At 40.3% G+C, this 23131-nt stretch overlaps 1 protein-coding gene across 10 annotated transcripts in view; it reads left to right on the forward strand.

Annotated features, from left to right (window-relative positions):
* SLC2A9 (solute carrier family 2 member 9) overlaps positions 1-23131 on the forward strand; it is a 107504-nt gene that overhangs the window by 12039 nt on the left and 72334 nt on the right. For 2 of the 10 annotated variants that reach the window (XM_051798449.1, XM_051798450.1), the window contains exons 2-7: positions 4496-4606; positions 8883-9084; positions 14244-14342; positions 18072-18232; positions 21222-21346; positions 22510-22655. In XM_051798449.1, coding sequence (XP_051654409.1) covers positions 9022-9084; positions 14244-14342; positions 18072-18232; positions 21222-21346; positions 22510-22655 — 594 coding nt within the window. In that variant the 5' untranslated portion in view covers positions 4496-4606; positions 8883-9021. Of the gene's footprint in view, positions 1-3501; positions 4222-4495; positions 4607-8882; positions 9085-10496; positions 10591-11901; positions 12066-14243; positions 14343-18071; positions 18233-21221; positions 21347-22509; positions 22656-23131 lie in introns of those variants that run through there. The other 8 variants (XM_051798451.1, XM_051798453.1, XM_051798448.1 and 5 more) reach the window with 6 other exon arrangements.

Here is a 23131-nt window from a genome sequence, read left to right on the forward strand (position 1 = left end):
AGCTGGGATTGGGGCTTTTAAAAATATCTGGGCATTTTGGATAGGGCAAAATTTGGCAAAGGTTATTTTCCTAGCTTGATTTCTAGGACCAGCTTTCACAAGAAAGTAACATGAGTGTATATTTCTACTCTGGGCTTGCTCTGCATCCTTTTTAGGCACACTCAACCTTGCAAGGAATGTGTGTACTCTGGGTAAGAGCAGTGCTTGCTGCTCCCAGGGGACCAGAGCCTTGCAACTCAATTTTTGAGCAAGCTAGAGACTAGCTGAGAGTGCAATGCATGCAAAGGCATTTTGTTTCTTCCCCCTCCACAGAAGTCAAGAGTGATATCTAAGGCTAGAAGGAGTCATTATATTGATGAGGATGATTCTTGTATGAGTGAGAACATGGAGCTTCACCTGGAGGCTTAGCAATTTAAGTGATCTTTCAGAAAGGTCACTGGTTCTCCCACTGAAAATTTCAAAAGAATTAGTAAACAATTCCTGAGTGTAATAAGACCACTGGCTGGAAAAACTGTTTTGCTAGAAATTGCCTGCCTGTTCTTGATGCCTATAATGAGACTCTAGGAAAGAATTGTATAAAGAATTCATCTGTCAGGGTGTATCTGCCTGCTGGAAGCAGGTTTTGCTACTGCCTGAAGGGAAGGCTGAAGTCCTTACTACTCTGGTGAAAAGAAGTTTTCTTGCTTGCAATATTAGTAATAAACAACAGAAGCTGCAAATGTATTTATCTTGGAAATTTTGAAAGTATTCAAGTTAAACCAAAAGAAACGTAGATGCTGGGTTCTCAGCCTTCAGGATTGAGCCCAAAATTCTCACCCTAGAATGGTTTCATTTTGGGGCATCACCCTTCTTTATAATACATATTACATTAAGGTTGTTTCTTTACCACCTGGAATGAACATGTACACAGGAACAACTCTGGTCTTGCCTCAGGGCATGACCTTACAACATAAAACCTTTCACTTGTCAATATTTAATTCAACATTTACTAAATGGTAGGTGGATGCTAGGCTGACTTCACTGGAAATAATTTTGCAAAGATTTAACCAGCTTAAATATACATGGAATTTAATGTAGGAAATAACCCTAGCATAATAAAAACATTAAATTCATGGCTCATAAGATTTTTCCTAAATGATGACATACCAGACTTGCATGTGTACATGGAGGAAAATGATTAAAACAACACTAATGGCCAACACGGCAAAGGGTAATTATTAACCACTTTTTCTTGCAAAAGAGCTGGGAAATACTCTGCTGTCGCTGATTCAAGGGACTATTATGTAATAATCAGCAAAAACTATTTTAAAATATTCAATTTTCTTATTCTATTCCCCCCAGGTCTGTTTGATCTCCTTGTACTAATGCCTAAGTATTGGGAACTTGGAGGTTTTTAAGCTAAAAAGACTACTAAATGAAAATGGTCAGTGTCCTGGCTTTTCTCTCAAAACTATGGTTTTATCAGTGCAGGAAACTGATACAAGGATGTGCGGCCATGAAAAGACACCAAATTTCAGTTTGGGGGATTTGCCTAAGTGAGAAACTAGATGTTCTCATGTTCACTAGCAAAGTATATATGTATATACTTAATTTTCCTATGGAATAAGGATTAAAACTAAACTGTATTCTGCTGCTTTTCTAGATCAAGATATTTTAGGCTCAAAATCTAAGCATCAGTTTGGTTTACCAGTTTTAGCCTGCATTTCCAAGGGGGTCTATCTGCATACGAACCGACTACATCTTTACATGTGAATGAGCATTTCCGTGTATAGTTACAGACACTGTATACTCTCTGGTTATCACATTTTCTCTGTCATTTGTGTTTCCAACTTTGTAACAATGAAAAAATTATTCTTGAACATGAAATTTCATAGACTCCTATATGAATATTGACTCGGTGAAATTTTAACTTAGGCTTGCTTGTAAAGATTCCCTCTATTTTTTCTGTTCTGTTTGAAGTTTCTTTCATGTGTAGTATCTAACTAATCACTTCTCGGTTTATGTTATTTCTTGGTCTTGTGTAAGTTGCCCTTGCAAAGGTTTCTTTGTATTCTTACTCAGGATGACACAGACCAAACTTATAAACTTGAATCTAAAACTTGGGAAAACTTGGATCAAAGAGTTTGATTCATTGTTTAGTCATTTTTTCGTCTGAAAGGATTGGTTCTGCCACAGAATGAACTGATCTTCAGTGATCATTGAATTCATGTTTTTGAACATGCATGTCTTTCCAAAGCTTGTAAAACTTGTTTTATATTGTAGCTGTGCCAGATTTATATCCTTGTCTTGCTTATTTTCCTGTCCATGTGCTAATCATGGGACACACTAAGCAACAAGTCCTTTCCACAAATGACTGATGCTACTAATAACACTGGGTTAATTTAAAAGTTGCAAATATTTCAGTTAAAATGTAGATTAAGATGAAAATTAAATGTATATAGGTCTGGAAGGTATCATCTCTTATTTGTATCTAAGATAAAACATTTATTTGAAACTCACTTGTCTGCTCCCTCACTCCAGAGAATGAATCTCCTACTTCCTTATAACCCCCATGTTACAGAGAGCTAACATACAAGACTTTATTTTTTTCCTATTAATTATAGGATATTGGATTCCAAGTCTAAAGAAACTTTTAGATAAAATATGCTAGAGGATCTTAAAGAAGACTTCTTTCCTGTCCCTTAAAAGTGGTGTTTTCATTGATTAGCATCTTGTAACCTGAGAAGGATGCCTATGTTTAGCTGAAGTAAATCTGATGGTAATATCTTTTGAGAACCTCACCAAGGTTTATGTAACAGGGTCAAAAGTGATCCGTAGGAGCTACCAGAACAATCATAGCTGAAATATAAACCAAGAACCACATGCTCAATAATCCCACTTTCCCTAAAAGAAAAAAGTTACTTCAAATCCCGGCCAATATCTACAGTTTCAGCCAACTCACATCTGTATAGCTGCCTCTCTACCTAAAACATCTTGAATATCTCAGCATCTGCAAGTTTAGAAATAATCCAACTAAATTAGCTATAAAGGTCCTTGAGGAATGACACTGATTTAACACACCTTGGATTTTCAAATAAAACAATATGTATACCAGTAGGAAAAAGCCCAAGCAGAGAGTACCTTTTCACAACAGTGTGTCCTTACCTCTGCTTAGCTTTGGGATGTAAGGAACTAACAGTAAAAATAAAGTCAGAACTATTACACCCTTGTCCTGACCCATGTTTCATTTAGTTTTTGAACTGACACTGCTATAGACTTCCTCTCTATGGCATAAAATCTGAAGAGCAGACAAAGAAATCTTTTTTATTAACTCATCATCATCACCATCATGGCAGGGCTTCACAAATGAAGATTTGGGAAGGGCACTACCCACGTTTGTTGCAAGCACACTGGTGGCTAAAAAGGCCAATACGAGATAGGCACACCCAGTTGCAAAAGGCACAGCAGAAAGACTCCTTAAGTGATATATTCTGCAAGGCACGATTCTTTCTGTGTTGTCTTTCCTCCTCAAGAGTGAACCTGCGTGCTTTCTCAAAAGCATCAGCAGCATTGAAAGTAGTGTGTCTCCAGACCTCCCGATTGGAGGCCAGAGTAGACCAGTTATGGTGATCAATATGGCCAAGGCTGAGATGTTGTTTCAGGGAGTCCTTGTATCTTCTCTTTGGGGCTCCTCTCTTGCGGCAGCCAGTGGCAAGTTCACCATAGAGCAGGATCTTAGGGAGGCGGTGGTTGGTCCTTCATCCTGGAGACGTGCCCTGCCCAGCGCAGCTGTGTTCTCATCAACATGGCCTCAATACTTGTGACTGCTGCTTGTTCTAGAACAGATGTATTGGTCACATAATCTGACCAGTGGATGTTTAGGATTGTACGGAGGCAGCGTTGATGAAGCGTTCTAGGAGACGCAGGTTGTGGCGGTAGACGACCCATGATTCGGAACCATATAAAAGAGTAGACAGCACTATGGCTCTGTAAACACTGATCTTGGTACTTTTCTTCAGGTGTTTATTTTGCCAAACTCTTTTGTGAAGTTTTTATTAACTATTGAGGAGTTAATTATTATACAGTATGTTCCGGCCCAGCCTTTCAAAATCTTGTAAAAGGGTGATTCCTGACAAGAAGTCTTCTCACACGCTCGATACTGGTCCAACACATCACTGTTAAAAGCCATTTACAGCACATGGAATGCTGTGGGTGTTCCCCCACCTGGTCACTTGCAGTCAGGTAAAAAACTATATGAATGCAAGCCCTCGCCTTAGGCACTTGCATTTCAAACATTTAATGGTTCCAAAGCTTTTTTACGGTTTGTGGCATCCAAAACAAAGACCCCTTGTATGGTATCACAGCCGTACAAGGCAGTTTGTTTTCTGTTGAGTAGGAAAGACACATTGCATGAATTCCAGCTGGAGCATCATACTATTCTTTGTTTTTACTGTTAATTATTTATTACCTCTGAAAAGGTATAAAAGAGTTAAAGCTGGCTTTCCATTTAATGCAGGGATTTAACTGGTCCTATTTCAGAGAAGAAGGCTGCTGTAGCAACTCTGAAGAAGGCTGCTTCTACACTGCACTGAACATCACTGGAAGTGAAGAATACTTCAGATAAGTGGTGAGTAGTGCCTAGCAGTTGGACTTGATACTTTGCAGCAGATTTGGCAGTGTTCTCAAGGGGTTGACTTGGGGAGGGAGGAGGAATAGATTTATCTTGGTATAAACCAATGTTGTGAAATTTATAAACAACTAATTTCCTGTACTAGTCAAGTACTCAGCTTCTATATAAGCATTCATTAACTCTGAAATCTGTCTTCCTCTCCTGGTTAATAGATTTCTGTGGAAAATAGCTTTAATTTTTTCTGACAATTTGTAGAAGAAAATCCACCACAAAACAACAACCCACAGCAAAACACTTCACCTTAAAATAGAGATTCAATCCTTCAACCTCTCAGTATAACAGATAAGATTGTGACCTGTATGAAATATTGAAATCCAGATAAATTGATTCATCATCTTTTAAAGACACTCTAGGACTGATACTACAGATATAGGAAAAAAAGGAGACGTGTATCTTTTACCACTATGTCAACTGATTACTTATAAAAATAGGTATTTCTGGAAGCCAGGGTGTCTACAGTATTTGAGAATAACTTTTGCTAAGTAGTTCAGTACCACAGTAATACTCTGTGCCAAATTAAAGTCATGCCCCACCTGACTTCCTCAACAGTATCTCCCTCAACAGTATTTTAATATTAGGGCTGTTAGACATTTTCCATAAACAGTATAAGCATTGACTTGCACATTCTCACTTGCATCAGAATAGATCTAGCTTAATAAAACTACTTGAGAAGAAAATAATTCCTTCAGTTCTTAATGGATTTCCAGTGCACCTATTTTAACCAGATAGTTATTTCACTTATGAGGATCTAATATACACAAACTTTTCTGCTCCAGGGGACAGAGAAATATGAAATATGTTCTTCACGTTGGATGCTCTAATTAATGTTTTTATTAATTGATGCTGGATTTCTTCTGTGTGCATGTGTATGTGTGACTTACAGTACCAGGGAGAGGAGCACATTCATTGCAGTACAGACTAGTGACAGAAATATCTAACTTGAAACATAGGCAAGTCCTTAGCTTAAGTCTGTTATACTGCAAGGACATCTCCTTTTTTGAAAGGCAAGAGTGCTCAGCCATAGAAAATTTTTGGCTATAGCTGCGTAGAAAAATGATAGCAGCACACGAACTACGGCATAGGAGTGCGATCCAAAACTCTTGTTCTCCATCCTCTGTTACTAGAGGTTTAGTGTTGAATCAAAAAGAAAAATAAAGTAAAATGTCTTTTGAAACATATATTTATTTCTAGTGCAAAGCATAGCAAAAAAAAAGTAACCAAGTTGGGCAATTTTGCTTTCCCAAAAGCAAAAATTATTACATGTCAGTCTATCATAGACAATAGGACTTACTGAGTGTGTTTTGGTTATTTTTCACCAACACATTTTCCAAAGCTTTGCAATTCATACCCTACTGTGATATTATCCCTCTTAGTGCATCCTCTTCTTGCTTGTAAAAGAAACCAAACTATTCTGTGCTACATCTGAAATAGGTGTACCCTGAGGGGTGCAAGCAGTCTCTTATCCTCCCTGAGAAATTGTTCTAGTTTATAATTACAATTTTATCAGCTGGAGGCTGCTTTTCCCACTTCCACATTCTCCCTGTCCATAGTAGTGCAATGCTGACGCAGACATTATCTTTCTCTAGAGGTAGTATAAGTTTGCACTTGGGAGACAGATAGGGAAGCTGTGCATGCCCACCATGAGGAATTTGTGATAAAAGAACCTTTTACATCACAGATAAACTGCCTGAATCTTGTTTGTGCTGTACTTTGGTTGGAGTGACTGAGGCCTTCTTGTAAGTTCACACTCATCTGATCAAGATGGCAAATGGGCCTTCACTGACTACTGGCCCAAACAATGCCTTATGCTCAGACTGGAAAACAATAAATAATCTAGTCCAGGCCTTATATGCTTCTTAGTTTGGTTTAGGTTTGGAGGTTTTTTTTAACAACTGTATCTTTTAACTCAGGTTTTCCAAGGTGATCAACTCCTTGGTGATTTCATCATAACAAATATGGCTATTTAAAATATACTCCCCTTGCATATTTGCTTTTTGTGAACAGGACAGCTTTCCAACAGCTTTTGTTTTTCCTGACTTACAGTCAGTAAATTAAAGCTGGATGTTCAGTAGAAGTTCAGAACCAAACCTGGATTACAGTATGTTTATTCATACCTCTCTCAAGTCATTTTGCTGTGCCAGTCATAATGATCCCTTTCTGTGAAGTGCTGAGCCATCCTTGCCAAGGCTAACAATTTGTAGGACTCAGTTGTACTGCACGTCCTACCAATGAACTCAGCCTATATATTGCTAAATAAACTACTGGATAAGTAGATAAGCAAACTGTAGCTGAAATGGAAGATGCCCCCTGGCCTAACATAAATGAGCCTTTCCCGATTTGTGGGTCGCCTCCTGATTAACTGTACAAACTATGGAGCACACAAACCTAATTTGCTCTGACAAAGAACAAATAATGAATTAATATTTCTGGATCAACAACTTTAGCAACTTACCTGGTATTAGCAATATGAACTTCAGGGAAAAAGAATACATTTTTCCACACTATCTGTTAAAATTTTTCAGTGAATGTTTAACAGCAGCAGCAGCAGAGCAAATTTCAGCCTTTTGTTCCCCTAAGTGTATCATCACTTCCTTAGATTTTGTCAAACATTGCAGTCTGAAGATCAAGTTTCTGCTTTCTGTAATCACATCTCTCTTCCCTGCACACACGTTAATAGAATGCAAAAATAACCTTGACAAATCCATGCAGGATTTCAGCAATTTCTACTCCCTCCCCAGTCCAGATTTCCTTTTTTTTTTTTTTTTTTTGCATGATGTAGAATGTCTGTTCTGGATGCGGGAACAGTCCTTTTGCTACAATCAAGTGTAGAAATATGTTCAAAGAGTGAAACAAGGGTTACCTGAAATACAGAAGGGATAGTTCAGTCTGAACAGTTCCACTGTTAGCAATTAAACTTTCTAGTCCCAACAGACATATCTTAAAATGTTTTAAAGATGTTCTGAGAAGATTCAGTCATATAAAAATAAATGCAGAGGGAAGACAGACACAAGTTATCCCTGCTAGTGGCTTAGCTGTGAGGCTATATCTCCCTAGATGTTTAACAGATTGTTTCATACTGAGCCTGTGTTGTTTCTGTTTCAGAGCTATGCCCCACATACTTTGTCTTGTCAGCTCTTAAATTCCAGTTTGATGATGCTTTGTTTGTGCTCCATCAGAACCTTCATTAATTTAATTATCTACATTGTCTATGTATGAAATCTGTATAGGATGTGGGAGGTTCATTGAACAGGTCTTGATATTATTTTCTTGTTAAATGTGGCAAGAGACAGGTGACCTGTTTGATGATGAGACTAAGCATCTTTCCTATTAAGTGAAATACATTTGACTTGAAAGCTCTTTTTGAAGAATAATTTAACAGGAATTGACTAAGGCCCTTTGCAGCAGAGAGAAAGGAGTTTTTTGTGCATTGCACTGCACTGGTAGGTAGAGAGGCAAGAAGGTAACTTTTCCGGCTTTGGCGCTTATAGGATGCTGTCACATCTCTAGTTTCTCTTACTTAAAAGCTCAGCCTGATTTCTTGGAACCATCAGATATAATGGCCTCAGTACTGCCAGTGTCTCACAGGAGGACTGCCAGTGGCAGTACTCCTATGCCACAGGATTTCATGTGAAAAACCTCCTGTATGTGTGATGGCCACAACACAATTTTCACTGCTATGCGCTGTTTCGCTAAACTGCCTGTTACTCCCCATGTGTCATAGCTCACTGTCTTATAGAAACTTGTCTACAAGGAAGACAACTTACATTCAGGACTGGATCTATTATTACCATAATGGCCACGTAAGCAAAAATCTTGAAATGTGCTGTCAACCCAGCACTTGAAGCAGAAGAACCCAGTGATCCATACTCCAAATAAATTGAACAAACTGGCAGACTGCCCAAGGTCATACAATGAAACACCGTGTAAATATCATATCCTCTCTGAAACACCAGAAATCAGTTTAGTTTCTTAATAAATTAAGATTAAAATATCCTTTAATACTATTAAAGGACATAGGGTGATGTTCTGGCAAGAATTTTCTTGACAGAGCAATACGTAAAAGGACATCTCCTTTGCAAAATATGTTCAGGCAATGACCCAGCTAGTATAAGGTCTCATAATAATTAGAATCACACCACCAATTAATCCAAACATCTGAACTGGAACTCAGCCATAACAATGTTCCACCTGACTGACTAAACTTCTTTTGCAGTTGCAGTGGGTCTGATGCTCCTGTCCTAGTAGAGACAGCATGTCTACTGAAGAGCCTGATACTGTTGCTTTTTCCCCGATTAAACAGTAGCACAACTTCTCCTTTTTTTCCCTCTGCTATTACCTAGCAAAGTAACAGAATGGAGAACAAACAGCAAAGCAACGGTGTGATGAAAGAAAACAAGGAGGTGAAGAAAAAAGTGGTGAGTGAATTCATCAAATCTTCTGTCAAAACATTTGTTTGCTATTTGGGGACTGGAGGTAGAAAATAACTATTTGGAACCCGTATGAATACTTTGTGGGTTTGGGGTTTTTTTAGGTGTATAGAGGGTAGCACGTGTTTAGCTTCTGTAACTTACCAATAGTGATTGTAAAAGGTCAAAAATGGTGTGTTAAGGTAAGAAATTATGTATGTGTATTAATCACATGCATATTATTTCTATTTGAGTATGAACTGAATTACTTGCACTGTGCTATTTAGAACGAAACTAAACAAAACACAGGTGTGTGCATCTCAAATGCACTCCATGTGTTCTAGAGGCTTGATTCTCCTAACTTTAGTCTTTTACTGCTTAAGACCATTCAAAGAGATTGTAAGTGACGTCTGGATCATCTATCAATATGTACAATTATTTTACATGTTAATGACTAGCATCTGGCTTTCTATTCAAACACCTCTCAGTTTTATCTGAGCAAACGACACTTCAAAGTTGCTGCATCATAAACTTCTTCCAAACCTGCAGTGCTCTGTGGCAGTACATATTATGCCTATGTAGCATGTCAAAAGTGGAAACAGCTCAGATTTGCACCAGTATTAACTGCAGTCATCTGGGAACAGTTCCCAGATGCACTTAATACTCATCATTGCCAACTATAAGGTGCTGTTTAACTCTTAGCAGTTCAAAATCCCCATGTTTGCAAATAGGTACCTCCAAACATTATCTTCTAAATAGTTTGTACCTATCTAAATAGGTACCTTCAAGCTTTTATCTTCCCCAGGTAGCATGTCTAATCCCCTTCTGTTACACAGCAGTAGTGTGGCGTGTCAGTTCTAAACCTCCTAAGGCTGTGGAAGCATCCCTAACATCTTAACTGGCTACAAACCTTTTGATATCCTCACTTCTCACCCTCGGCAACACGGGAAAACGCTTCCCCGCATCACTCTAGTGTCTTGCTTACAGAGGGGTCGCCCAGGTCTCCAGTACGGACCGCGGCACGGGTCCGCCCTGCCAGCCGTGGTTCCTCGGCCCCGGTGCCACTCCGCGGGGCGCCGTGATGGACACCGAGTTGTGACAAATGTCGTGACCCCTTGCCCGCCTGGGCTGCTGGGTAAATCCCTGCTGAGGGATGGGGCCAGCCGGAAAGCCAGAGGCGCAGAGTTGTGTGCGCTTGAGTTACGTGCGAGCTCGCGGAGGAGCGCGCTCGGGCTCTTCCATCCCTCGAGCCCTGCGCCGGCACCGACTCTCTCCCCTCCCCACTGCAAATCCGGGGACAGGGCCGCCCCCCCGGGCACCCCCGAGCCCAGGCGCGTTCCCCCCGCCCCGCCGCCGCCTCCCGCGGCCGCGCCCCCGCGCCCCGCGCTGCCTGCGGGAGATGCGCGGCCGCTGCGCGCCGGCGGTGGCGGCGGAATGGCCGGAGCGGCGGGGCCCGAGGGCGACGCGCTGGTGGCGCGGGGACCGCGGGGCGGGGGCGGCCGCGCCCGCGGAAGCGTAAGTAGCGCGGGGCGGCTTTTCCGCGCTGCGGGAATGCCCGCTGCCCTTCCAGCGAAACGGGAGCCAGCCCGGCGGCGCGGGCGGGGGAGCTCGGCCTGCGCTGCCCGCGCCTTGGTTATCGGGAGAAGGGTTGATTCCGACCCTCTCCGGCGCGGTGCCGAGGGAGGGACCTTCGGCTGGTGCGCGGTGGCTGCGGGAGCTGGAGTAAGAGCCCGGAGCTCCCCCGGGAGCCGGGCGGAGCTCAAGTTGCACAGCGGCGACGCCGAGCCCTTCCCCGCTTGGAAAGTTTTTGGTGCCGATGCAGGGGAGGCCAGCGGCGGGCAGAGCTAAAAACACCGCGGCCGGGACCCAGAGGACGGGCGGAGGGCAGCGGCCGGGCCGGGGTGCTCCCGCCTGGGAGCGCAGCCGCCGCCGCGGGGGAAGTGGCGGCAGCAGAGCAAGGCGAGGGAGCCGCTGCTGCTTCCCCGATGCTTCCCAAGACCACCCGTATGGGCAAGTCCTTAGGGCAAGGGCAGACCCGGGCAGAGAGGGCTGCAGGGTTTCCCTTTTTCTCCCGCAGCCCCGAGGGCAGAGCAGCCGAAGGGCGCCGGGTCCACGGGCACCTGCCGGGAGAGCCAGGCTTCCGCGATGCGTGACGGGACCCGGGTCCCGTTAAGGGTATCTGGTAAGGTTCTCCGGAGTCCAGCTTCCCTGTATCCACAGAAAGTCTTAGTAATAGCTGTTTAAAAAATTAAAGCTCCCTTATGCATGTGTGCAATGTCTACTGCTAACGGTTGTGTTTGATTTTAGTCTGAGAAGGGGGCTGTGACTGACCAAACAAAGTACAGTACTCTAAACTGTGTTTTGAAAACTGAAGTGAAAACTGAAATGCAAACTGTCATGCATTTAAAAACAAACAAACAAACAAAAAACCCAAAACAATTTGAGACCCACGGTAGCCAGCACAAATACTACAGTGACCAAGAACTAGAGTTGAGAAAAGCACCTTGAGAGCACAGTGCCTTGGGAATTGCTATTAGACCGAAAATGAGGGCTTTCACGAGTAAGCAGTCCTCGGTTACCTGGAAGTCTTTGCTGTGAACTATCACGCAGCGTTCCTGACTGAACATTTATTGTTGTGGTGACGGTCACACCTATGTGCCCTTTGGCTGACGGCAGGGACACATAAGCACATGCATGGCTGTGAAGCCAAGGAACACCTGTGAAGGAGGCGTGGTTGCCTTCTTGTTTCCTGGCGATTGTAAAAGACATTGTGGGTTGTTTTTTTTTCTTTCCTTTTTTTTTAAATGTTGCCACAGGGTTAATATTTTTTTGAGCAACATTTTTTTTTCTTTTTTGCATTCTTGCTTCATTGTGCTTTCATCTTTATCTGGAGTTGCTGAAACCTGAGCAAATATTTAAAATAGTGAATGAAGAGACAGGTCATGGAGAAGTTGAAGTTCATGTTCCAAGCTCCAAAACCTCTGAATAGAGTGAGTCTGAGGTTTTCTGCAGCAGGCAGTATACTTAAAAAATTCATGGTATTGAAGTAGGTTCTAAACCCAGCTATTTGAAATACTTGAAAATATTATGAATGTAGGGTTTTCTAAGCACTTCTGTGATTTGCCTTGCATTATCTTCCACTTAGCCTTATGTGCATATAATTTGCCTGTGCTAAAAGGCTTAAGCATTCATTGGAATTTTTAATAAACCCAAGGCTATATGTTCCAAATCATTTTACTTGCAGGATTTTTCTGATGGTCTAATGTTGTTGGAGTAGAGCCCTTTAGAAATATTGCATCAAGATTACTTGTGAACTCATGCTCATCGTTTGTGAACCCTTCAGGAGCAGCCTGGTAGACCACCAGGAATTTTCCCCAATGAATCATTCAGAGTAGTAGCAATTTCTCCTAAGTCTAGGAATGCTTGTGCATAGTAGAGAAATAATAAGCACCTAATATGAGGTGTTGTAACCAGAAGTTAATAAAGCCTTATGTCAAAGTTTCTACATTTTGTTACCAAAGTAATGGCACAAAGCTCTGTGTGTGTGTGTGGCACAGTCATTTTAAGAAGCTGGCTAATAATAAGAAATTGTATTTGCCTTGTGTAGTGATCTCAGCAGGATATATTTCTTACACTAGGCTTTTCTCCCCCTGCACACTTCCTCCTGACCTGACCAAAACCAGGCTGGTTAATGAACTGTGTAATCTCTTAAAAGGTTCTCACATCATGCGGAAGAAGTTAAAAACACTCCCCTGTCCTACAGGGTACATTTTGAGCCCTCTGGAGTGTAGCTATGAGTGTGGCAGATCCCATGTGTGCCAGGTTGTACTATGTAGTCCCTGCCTGACCACACAGGTACCTCAGTCCTTCCTCACAGGTCACAGTGATTCCCTGCTGACCGTGGAACGTGAGCTCTGGCACATGCTTACAGCCACTTGCCCTGTTGTGCCCATGAGGCTGGTGGAGCTCGTTCCAGTCTACTGTCACTGCTGCTATGCCATGTGCTAGCTACATGCATGTTTTCTAAAGTGAACATACAGCTTTGTGCAGTTGACAGAATGCATTGATTCATTAACCTGTTGTGAGTGATATAACTGAACCTGAGTTTCTCAAGCCTGCTTAAGCAGGTCTGTCTCCTTTTGAAAGGGTTGAAGCTTCAGTGAGTGAGGAAGCTGGGCATAACTGACAGTGAGCTGTGCTTGAAATTCTAGATTCTTATCACAGTTGGTTTTTTTTTAATTGAAAACACATTGAAAAGCCACCCATTTTAACATGTTCAAAGTTATCCTTCATGATCTACAAAACTACATTTGCAATTGACCAGCCACCAAAGCACTAACTTTAATGTCTCCTGGGACTGGCTGGCAGGGGGCTCTTCTGCCACGGTCTGTAATCCAGCAGGAGAACTGAGTGGCAGAAAGTAACACTGGGGTAGGTGGAAAGGACCCTGAAATGCAAAATCTCTCAGATCAAAGCAGTTCTACCTTTTATACTACAGCTGATGCGGAAGAAGAAATTGTTTGCAGAGGTTGGTTAAAACAGTATGAGGAGGATGAAGGGAGGAGGCCTGAGAAGGGGGAGGTACAAGTGTGTCATTAGCAAAAAAGGGTAAATGCATTTCCGCTGGAGAGCATGTGTGGCAGCAAATTACTGTCGGAAACTTGCATTTGGGTTACAAAACCTAGTTTGTAGGCATCATTTTAAATTTTTTTTGGTCACAATTTCATCCTTGTGGTATTGGGAGGCACACCATCTCATGAGTCTTCACCCAAGCCAGGTCTACCCACAGTCCTACTGTATCCCATATACACTACTCCTTGCTTTGCTGTGTTAGTGAAATATTGTCAACAATTTCCTTTGCTGAGATTATGCTTCTGCAGCATTTTACTTTTAATGGTGGGGGCTAGTAGGATGCTTGCAACAAAACTCTGTGAGGTTGAAAGGAGTTCAAATGTTCACTTATGCCTTGGTAGATGTTAACTGAGATGCTGTCACTTCAAATTTACTGTTTCTCAGATTGAGAAAGGAGAAGTGTTTCAGGCCATTATTCTGCAGCAAGGACATCTGCCTGCAGGAACTATGCAAGATAGCAGAAGGAGTGTTTAAAACCTGAGGTACATTAATTTAAGATATGCTAACAGTGGCTGCATCTTTTCTTTGTCTTTCAGAATTGGTCTGGGAGCCTCATTTTAGCCTCTTTAACTGGTGCTTTTGGGTCATCTTTTCTTTATGGTTACAATCTCTCGGTGGTGAATGCTCCTGCAGTGGTAAGTGACTGACAAAAATGGAATTTAATATCAGTAGAGGGCAGCCTTGTCCAGCTATTGCACGCTCTTCAGTATCCTGCCTTTATAGTCCTCCTGATTACACAGTAGAAAAAGATTACATCTCATACAATAACTTTCCTTTGCCTGAAACCTTCCTGCTCTCCATGAGGTTTTCACATAAATCCAGTAGCTATCAGGAATCTAGATGCCACTGTTGTGGTGCATAGGGGCACGTGGTTTGCTTCTCATTCTCGCCAAGCCCAGACGAATACTAAATCTCCTTGCACACTTTTGTATGATAAAGTATTTTTAATATCTGCCTAATAGGTATTTGGTAGCTGTATGCACATGTTCAGCAACTTCTGTTCACATGGTTCAGTTCTAGAGGGTTGCACAACATGTCATTCCTGTTGATTAATATTAAAAATAATGCCTCTGGCTTCCCCTTAAATAATAGACCTCCTCTCCTGCATTTTGTGGTGATGTCTTGTTTGGTTCTGAATTCAAAACTGCTGGGTTGACCATCTGTTGGCTGCAATATGTGGGATAGATTTGATGAATAGAGTACTGTGGAGTCATTAGGCAAAACTTGTGGTGATTTCATTAAAATATCAGTTATCACAAACAATCTTAGCCCCAGGCTTTGTCAACAGTTTTAAGAACAACTTTGACCCGTAGGGTTATAGATGTCAAACCAGGTATATTTATATAAAATGAATTATTTATTATGACAAATGATCAGACATAAGATCTTAATCAGAACTATTTACAACACCATAGAAAAGCTAAAACTATTAGTAGTGTATAGTACAGTGCAACTATATCAAAGCAATTATCTCAAAGCAATTAGATTAAATCTAGCAAAAAGAAGTAATTATTTAATTAATGTAACAGCTCAACAATGCTTGTGGGCAGATCTCTTTCTCTTAACCTCGAGGAGTATCCTTGAATGGGTGTCCCCACTTCCAGGGAGCATCTCCACACACTCCAGGAAGAGAATGTTAGAGGAACCTACCATATGAAAGTGGACTGGACTTTTATAGTATAAAGCGGTTGACTGTCAGTCTCATGTCTCCAGGTCAGCTTAGCATCTTATCTGTCATATCTTTGCCTCACTACCGGTATGTTGGTTTGGGGTTGATGAGCCAGACTGGTTTTGGCATAATTCAATACCAAAAGCAGCACCTGGGCCCCCTCTCAACCCACCGCTGACAGATTTGCAAACAGGGCATTTTCCTGTTGAGTTGCTTGACCTCATTCCAGGATGAAGAGCCCTGCTACAGGGGGAAGTTAATTTAAGGCTGGAAAGTTGAAGAACTATTTGTAAATTTTTGTGTCCATTTTCTTTTGATGTTGCAAATTGTGTCAGCTCATCAAACTCCAGAAAAATACTCCTGTAGTTCTCACTGGGTTTTGCTACTCCTGTAGTTGTCGCTGAGCTTTACCTCACATCATCTTATAAGGTAGAGTTAATCCAATTTCCTGATCGCTGAAAGGGGGAAATAAACTGTACAAACTCCGCTCAGAGCTGAGATTGCATCCAACTCAGTTCCCTGTTGTTCTGTGGGAAAGAGCAGTGGCCCATTGCAGGTATGATTCCCGAGAAACCCAGAATTAGAAGTGTCCATGGGCTTGTTCAAAGAGCTACCATAATTTATGAAATTATGGGAGCATTTGGCAGTAGGAAGACAAAAGATTTAATTGCATATGAGTTGAAGCTGTGTTTTTCTGAGCAGAATTTCTGCAGTTCATTTCATGGATGGATTGTAGGCAAGGCCTGTGAAACAAAGATGTGCTTTGTGCTCTATGCAAGGAAGCAAAGCCTCTGCTACTTTCTGATTTGCACTTGCCCTCCTCCTGGGGAGGGCTGCAGTTCTGAATTCCTAATGCAAAAATGTACAGCCTGCTGTGTCAGCCAGTTCAGTAGTGGTCACTGTGTGTAAGTGACCTTTGTAACTATGCGTAAGACAAGGAAAATATTTCCCTTATATCTAAAATGTACCCATTAGATTAATATATATATATATAACTATATATATCCCTTACATTCCTCTTATTTTTCTCACTCTAGCACTACTACTGTAATGGACTGAAGCAGTTGAGAAAATAAGATACTGATAATGCATCAGCTACTGTTTCTTGTTGGCTTTGATTAGGGGCTAAAATTTGTGTATACAGGTTTATGACTTCAACATTATTGAGACACCTGATCAAAATCTCAAAGGAACCTTTCCATAGAATTAAATGGATTAAAATCCAGTGAATTTGTTAGATCAGATTTGTTTTGTTTCATGTTCTTCCCCTCAAAACCTCTATGTATTACTAGCTTCCAATTTATTGGCAATGGGAATCCAAACACAGGTGCTGTACATGTCAGAGCATCTGTATGTTACTATTGAGTGTTGTAGTTTGTACTTTCTTTTCTTGAATATTTCCAGTTATTTATGTCTCCTTGTAAATAACAAAGATATGATGAGAAAATTAGTCATAACACAGGGGGAGAATAAATTGCATACTATTTTGAACCATTATCATTAGCAAGAAATGCTAATAGAGTTGTAAAAGGGCTTTCTCTCAGTATTCATTACTATCAGTAATTAACTTCAAATAAACAAGATCTCTGAATCTAAATATAATCTGAGTATTGGTGTTAAAGAGATAAGATGTACTACTTGATTTACTGGCAGATTCATTTGGAAGCTTACTGTGAGATTCTTATAAATAGACAAAGCATCAAATTGACTTTTTTCCTTTTCTTTTTTTTTTTTTTTAAGTGTTTTTTTTTTCTATATGTTTAGAAACACATAAGATAGCTTTGGAGAAATATCCATGCCCACCTTTTAATTCAAGGCACAAGAGGTCTACTAGAAACTTGATAGAAGGAAGACAGAAAGTTGTATGTTTTTACCTCCACCTTTCTTAGGTATCTTGCAGATGGAGAGGTGGTGACTCAAATTAACTGAAGTCCTCAAATCAAATATTCTGTGTGTCCAAGGCTAGACTAAAGTTTGAAATTCCTAGTTTGAATGGGGAAAATGTTGTGGCTTATATTGCTGAGTCCTGTTCCAGGATACTTTAGGAGCTATTACATGCTGAAGGAAATCTGAGAAGAAACTGGGGAAAAGAGCCAAGATTGAATTTTGTGATACTGTAGAGCTTGTTGGGAAGCGGTGACAGAGAACAGGTGAGAGCTTTTCACAAGCATGCTGTGTCCTGCTGGAGTGACTGCAGCTACCTGGTGCTGTATCCTCGTCAGAGCACCAGACACAACGGTCCTTGATTTTGAAATGGGAGCAGCATAAAAATGAGGAAGTCTGACTAACAAGAAAGTAAACAGGCAATGTCTCTGCAGACAATACAGAGAAGTTGTTAGAAAGCATCCTTCAAAAACCTGCAGTTGTGCTCATGTGAGGAAAGCAGAAAAAGAGTATAAACTCTATCACACTGAAGGCTAAAAAGTGAGATGGTCCTGGACATTCGTGTCTGCCGTTTCCCCACCTTTTTTGGGACCGCCATGCAGTTATACATATGGATGTTTTGATTGATTCAGTTTTATTGCAGTTGCATCTAGAATTGAGGGTCCATTTTTTGGAGGAGAGCAAAGGTGATTGCTGCAAGCAAGCTATTGGGCTGATTTTTTTTTTTTCTAATTCTGTTTCCCTCAGTCGCATTCTTAATGTCTGATTTTTTTTTTTTTTACATGTATTATTACTATTTATTTTCTTTCAGTATATCAAGAAGTTTTACAATGAAACTTGGCAGAGCAGATACGGCTTCTCAGTGAATGAAAGCACGCTGACGCTGCTCTGGTCTGTAACCGTTTCTATTTTTGCCATTGGTGGCCTTGTGGGTGCCATCATTGTTACCCCAATTGTGAAGTTCTTCGGACGGTAAGTGTACTGCAAAACTTGTGTTTTCTAAGCGGTTTCTCACTTAGTCTCTTTAGAAGGCTTTACTTTTATTTTTGAAAAGCACCCTCTTCACCAGAATGCAAATTAAAGTATCTTTAAATCATGAAAGCTCATTTCTGAGAGATGTGAATTTCCAAGAGTGAAATTGGTACCTTTCTCTCTGGCCTTACTGTGTATCCTTTAAGTCAAAGAAGTCATTTGCTCTGAACTGACAGTGGGTTGAGATGTCAAGGAGGTTGCATTGTCAAGAATGTGAAAGGAAAATACTGTAAAATAGAAAAGATGTCACAAAGGACTGGCAGATTCTTGTTTCATGAGTCTGCTGAGTACCTTACTGTAAACAAACAAAGCCATCAATATATCTCGTTTGCTTCTTAACAATATCTGTTGTCATATAGTAATGAAAATTTGCACATTTTTCCTTCCTTATGTCAATTTAAAATAGAGTTTGAGGAACTAAACTAGGATGAAGTTCATGTTTGGTCTTTGCCAAGCTTGGGGATACTGTCCCTGCTCTATACAATGCAGTATTTGACCAAGTCTTGACCACAGAGAATATGAGTATTTTAGGAATGTCTGTGCTGGTGTGTGTTTGCATTTTTGCTGCAGGTACTGACTAGATATTTCTGACAAATTTTTGTTTCATACAGTCTTCCAAAGAGAATTTTAAAGGTAATTCATTAACTACCTATAGTTAGAAGAGCGTGAAAAAACCCTTCCACTGTAGTATTCATCATAACTGCTCATTTGGATTTCCTTAATTGCAAATTCTATATAATTTGATACTTTTTTGTCAGTTAAATCACAGGAGAACATCATCATGGAGGCTTAAATACAAGCATTAACTTCCACTGTTCTTACTTTTGTGTTTTACACTTTGACTGTTTCTGTACCCTTTGACCGATTGTACTCTCCTAGGTCTCTTTGGCATTCTCCCAACTCTTCCATATCCCATTTTTCACCTCAAAGAGTATGTTTTCAAGCTCTTCCATTTCATGCTTACAGCAAGTCAGTATTCTCTGCTGTTATCCATTCTTCATTAATTTATTCTGTTACTTCACCATTTGATTTTCAATTTTTAAATATTTTTCATAGGCACATTATTTCTTTTTTTTTAGTTTTTCAACTTCTTCTGCCAAATCATCAATTTGGCTTTTACACACTTGTGTAATATATAAAACTATGCCTGATTAAGACAGATTAATTCCCAGAATATTGCTGAGTCTTCATTAAAATAAAGTGAAGTAAAAAATTAGTTCAAAGAAGGCTTGAATTTTCAGTGAAGAGTAGAACAGCTTTGCATGCAATTTGTTAAAGTGGTGGCTGATCTCTGTCATAGATACACCACTTCAATTGGAGCTGGTTGTGTTTCCAGGGCAGACCTTTACACTTGCAGATTCTGCCCCTGTTTATTATGTTTATCTCCATTAAGCCACGAAAACAGCTCTGTTATAGATATGGTGTATGAACGCTACAGTACAGATGGCAAAGGGTTGTGTGGATAAAGGCTACTTACCAAAGAGTGGTTCTTAAGTTTACTGTTCACACTGCAGTGTGTTTTTCTGGTCTAGGAACTCAGACTGATGTGCCATTATAGTTATTGAGGAGCACATTGTGAAATGTTGACAGAACAATAAAATACTCTGCTCTTAAGTTGCTCAAGTGTAGGTTGGAGGGTTGTATGTATGATGAAGCTGAGCTCCATTTACACTGACACAGAATAATGAGCTAAGGGGGATCAAAAGCATTAGTCAGAAATAATGTATGACTTTAAAAAGAACACTTGAATCACATTGCTGTAAGGTTAATAACATAATTTCCAAATTACTAGTCCCTACTTACTTCAAGAGAGATATAGAGTAGTTTTTTGAAAGGGAACCTTCACACACATAAGCTTAAGTCCCCTGTGTCTTTGACGCTTCATAATTTAAATTCTCTTCTTCTAATGAAGATCAGTTGCTGTTGTGTATCCTGAGCACCCAGAGCAACATGTTCAAGGGATTGCTTAGACCACTGCTAGGGAGCCACATTCCCAGGCTGAGCATCACTCCAGGTCCCTCTCCTTCCTTTTTGTGCCACAGCAGATCACGCCCAGTGCCTTCAGTGAGAGAATGGGCAGTGCAAGGAGTCAGGGTCAGTGTGTAACAACTTCTTTGTGCCGTTCCTTTCTTCTCACTCCTCCTGTTTTTAAAATTTTAAAGTACATTTTTGTGATTTAAAAATTTTTTTAACAAAGTAATAATTTTCCGTAGAGAATATTTCTTTTATTTGAAAAATATTTTTAATTTTTTATTTAACCGTTATAGAATTATTTAAATTTAAAAGTGGGAAAGAAATATGTAAATCTGTATTTTGGTTCATTTGAACAATTTTTAGAGAAGGGTTGAGTTTTACTACTCATGTGAGCCCAAGTGTTTTTTCTAACTCGACAGGTAGGAGGTAATTTTCCTCAATGTATGTTTTCATTATCATGGATTTAAGGATGAATTATAATGACATAAATATGTCAGTGTTGAGTAGTTCTCAAAGTGTCGAAAAACATATGTAGCATTAAAATGCCTGTAGTTATATCAGCTTGTTGCTATTTAAAGTATATTCTACAGTTCCTCCGTACATCTAGACATCATCTACCCAGAGTACGTTTGTTTATGTTTATATTCATATACAGAATCTTGGGCATGTCACTTGGGTTCTTGGGATGCATAGAGTGGCTAATTGCTCTGCTTTTGAAGTACAGCTCTTCAGTTAGCTATGATATGTTTTATTTTAAAGCTGTGGTATAGGTTTGAAACTGTATACATTTGGATATAGTGCTGTACTTTGGAACCTCACAACATCTAAGAGGCAGTGTTTGTTAGGAACTTTTTATTCATAAATGTTTAAGTATAACAGCCTAGTATGCTTGGAATATGACTAGATTTAGCTGCCATGGTGCTGGTTTTCTACATAAATTGTCTTTTCCTTTTAGGAAATGTACGTTGCTGCTCAATAATGTGTTTGCAGTGACAGCTGCGTTGTTGATGTCCCTCTCCTTGCTGGCAGGGTCGTTTGAAATGCTCATACTGGGCCGCATTATCATGGGTGTTGATGCAGGTAAGCTTTGGTCATGCTCTACATGTCTGAAATGCTTGTGCCATACATAAAATTCCTCCTCTCCCCCAGCTAGAACTTTCTTTACATTGAAGAGGTATTTTAGGGACTAGCTGTAGCCACACTGATTTCACTGGGACAAAACAGCAGACTAAGGGCTGAAGGATCTGATGTTTGGAGAAGACACTGGAATGAAAGCCAGCTACTGCTATCCATCCTGGTTGTTCTCCCACTTTTCCTCTTCCAACCCTGGTAGATTTCATCTGTCTTCATGCCATGAAAACCCTTTAGCTAGGAGGGTATAGCCTATTTATTAACACTGCTTGTTGCTGTGTGTTTAGAAGTTGTTGGATTCCATGCTAATACCAGCAGGATTAAGGAAGGTTTGGTACATCTTCAGTTGCTCCTAGCTATATAGTCTTCCCAATTTAAAAGTAAACCATTGAGGCACTGCAGCACTAGAATTGTCTTGCAGCTAAAAGTAAGGGTCTCAGCAACTTCTCGGGTCACTAGATGTGAAGTTTATGAGTCATTTTGGTGCTGACTGCTAATTTTTGTCTAGGTTACCACCAAACTACCAAGCTTCTGGAGCTATGTAAATATCGTCATTGTACTAACTAGGATCATGCAATTGTTTCTTCCTGGCTTTGAGCAGCCACCTCACCCTTATTTTCTGCCTACTATGAAGAGTTCATCGCAGGTGTAAGCCTATATTGAAAGGAATATCCGCTAGTACTGTTTACAGTAAAAATATTTCACCTGACAGTATCTGCTCTATTTGATGGATACATTGGTTTGCGGTTTTTTCCTTACCCACACCATTGCTAACACGACTTTGTTTGCTTTGGGATGAGCAAATTTAAAACATCAAATCTGTTCTCCTGGTGATTCTCATCTCTGAGTAACCTTTGGTGCTCCTCATCAAATAACACCTACGCACATTTCTGTAGATCTGTAACAGATAATCAATCAAATGATTATTAAATGGTGTAAGAGTAATTAGACATACAGGGAAGATAATTCATATTGTCTGTTCTTTGCATGTTCTTATGCCACTCTAGTGAGAGGATTAGTGCTCAGACTCCTTCCAGTAGACATTTTTTTCATACCTGGCATAATGAAAAGAAGTTTTGACTTAATATATGGGGTTTTTTCTTCTTTTGTAGGAATTTCCTTAAGTGCCCTTCCCATGTATTTGAGTGAAATATCTCCTAAGGAAATCCGTGGTTCATTGGGTCAGGTCACAGCAATTTTCATCTGCATTGGTGTTTTCACTGGTCAAGTTTTGGGGCTGCCAGAAATATTTGGGCAAGTAAGTACTTAACACATCTTTTCTGTCAAAGAACACAAGTGTGCTTTAAGTGTCATATTTTTTGTATTTTGAGTGAGTTCTTTACAAAAGTGGAAAATAGAAACAATGGGGTTTTTTGTTTTGAAGCACTTTGAAAAGTGGTTTCCTCCATGTGTTCTAAAAGCAGGTACATATGGCTAAGTTTGGTAGATGTGGTCAGCAGTTTTAACAGTTTGAGTGGCTTGTGTGTGTCCATGTGCAGGTCCCCCTCCTCCCCTTTCTTGATGTACATTTATTTTTGATGGTTTACAGTTTCTTTGAGTATCAGGGAAATGCTTAATAGCTTTTACATTTTTGATTTGTGATTTTTCAGTGTGAGATAGGACTGAAAAAGGCTTGGTTAGAGTTTGTATGAGAACCTGAATAGGAAGACCCTTGCTTGGTTATTAGAGTGTTCCTTGTAATGCACTCTTTCTTTTAGATTATAAGGTGGAAAA

This window comes from Manacus candei, unplaced genomic scaffold (assembly GCF_025592945.1).
Source record: "Manacus candei isolate 608988 ecotype Guabito, Panama unplaced genomic scaffold, ASM2559294v1 h1tg000048l, whole genome shotgun sequence".
In the NCBI taxonomy this organism is placed as follows: domain Eukaryota; kingdom Metazoa; phylum Chordata; class Aves; order Passeriformes; family Pipridae; genus Manacus; species Manacus candei.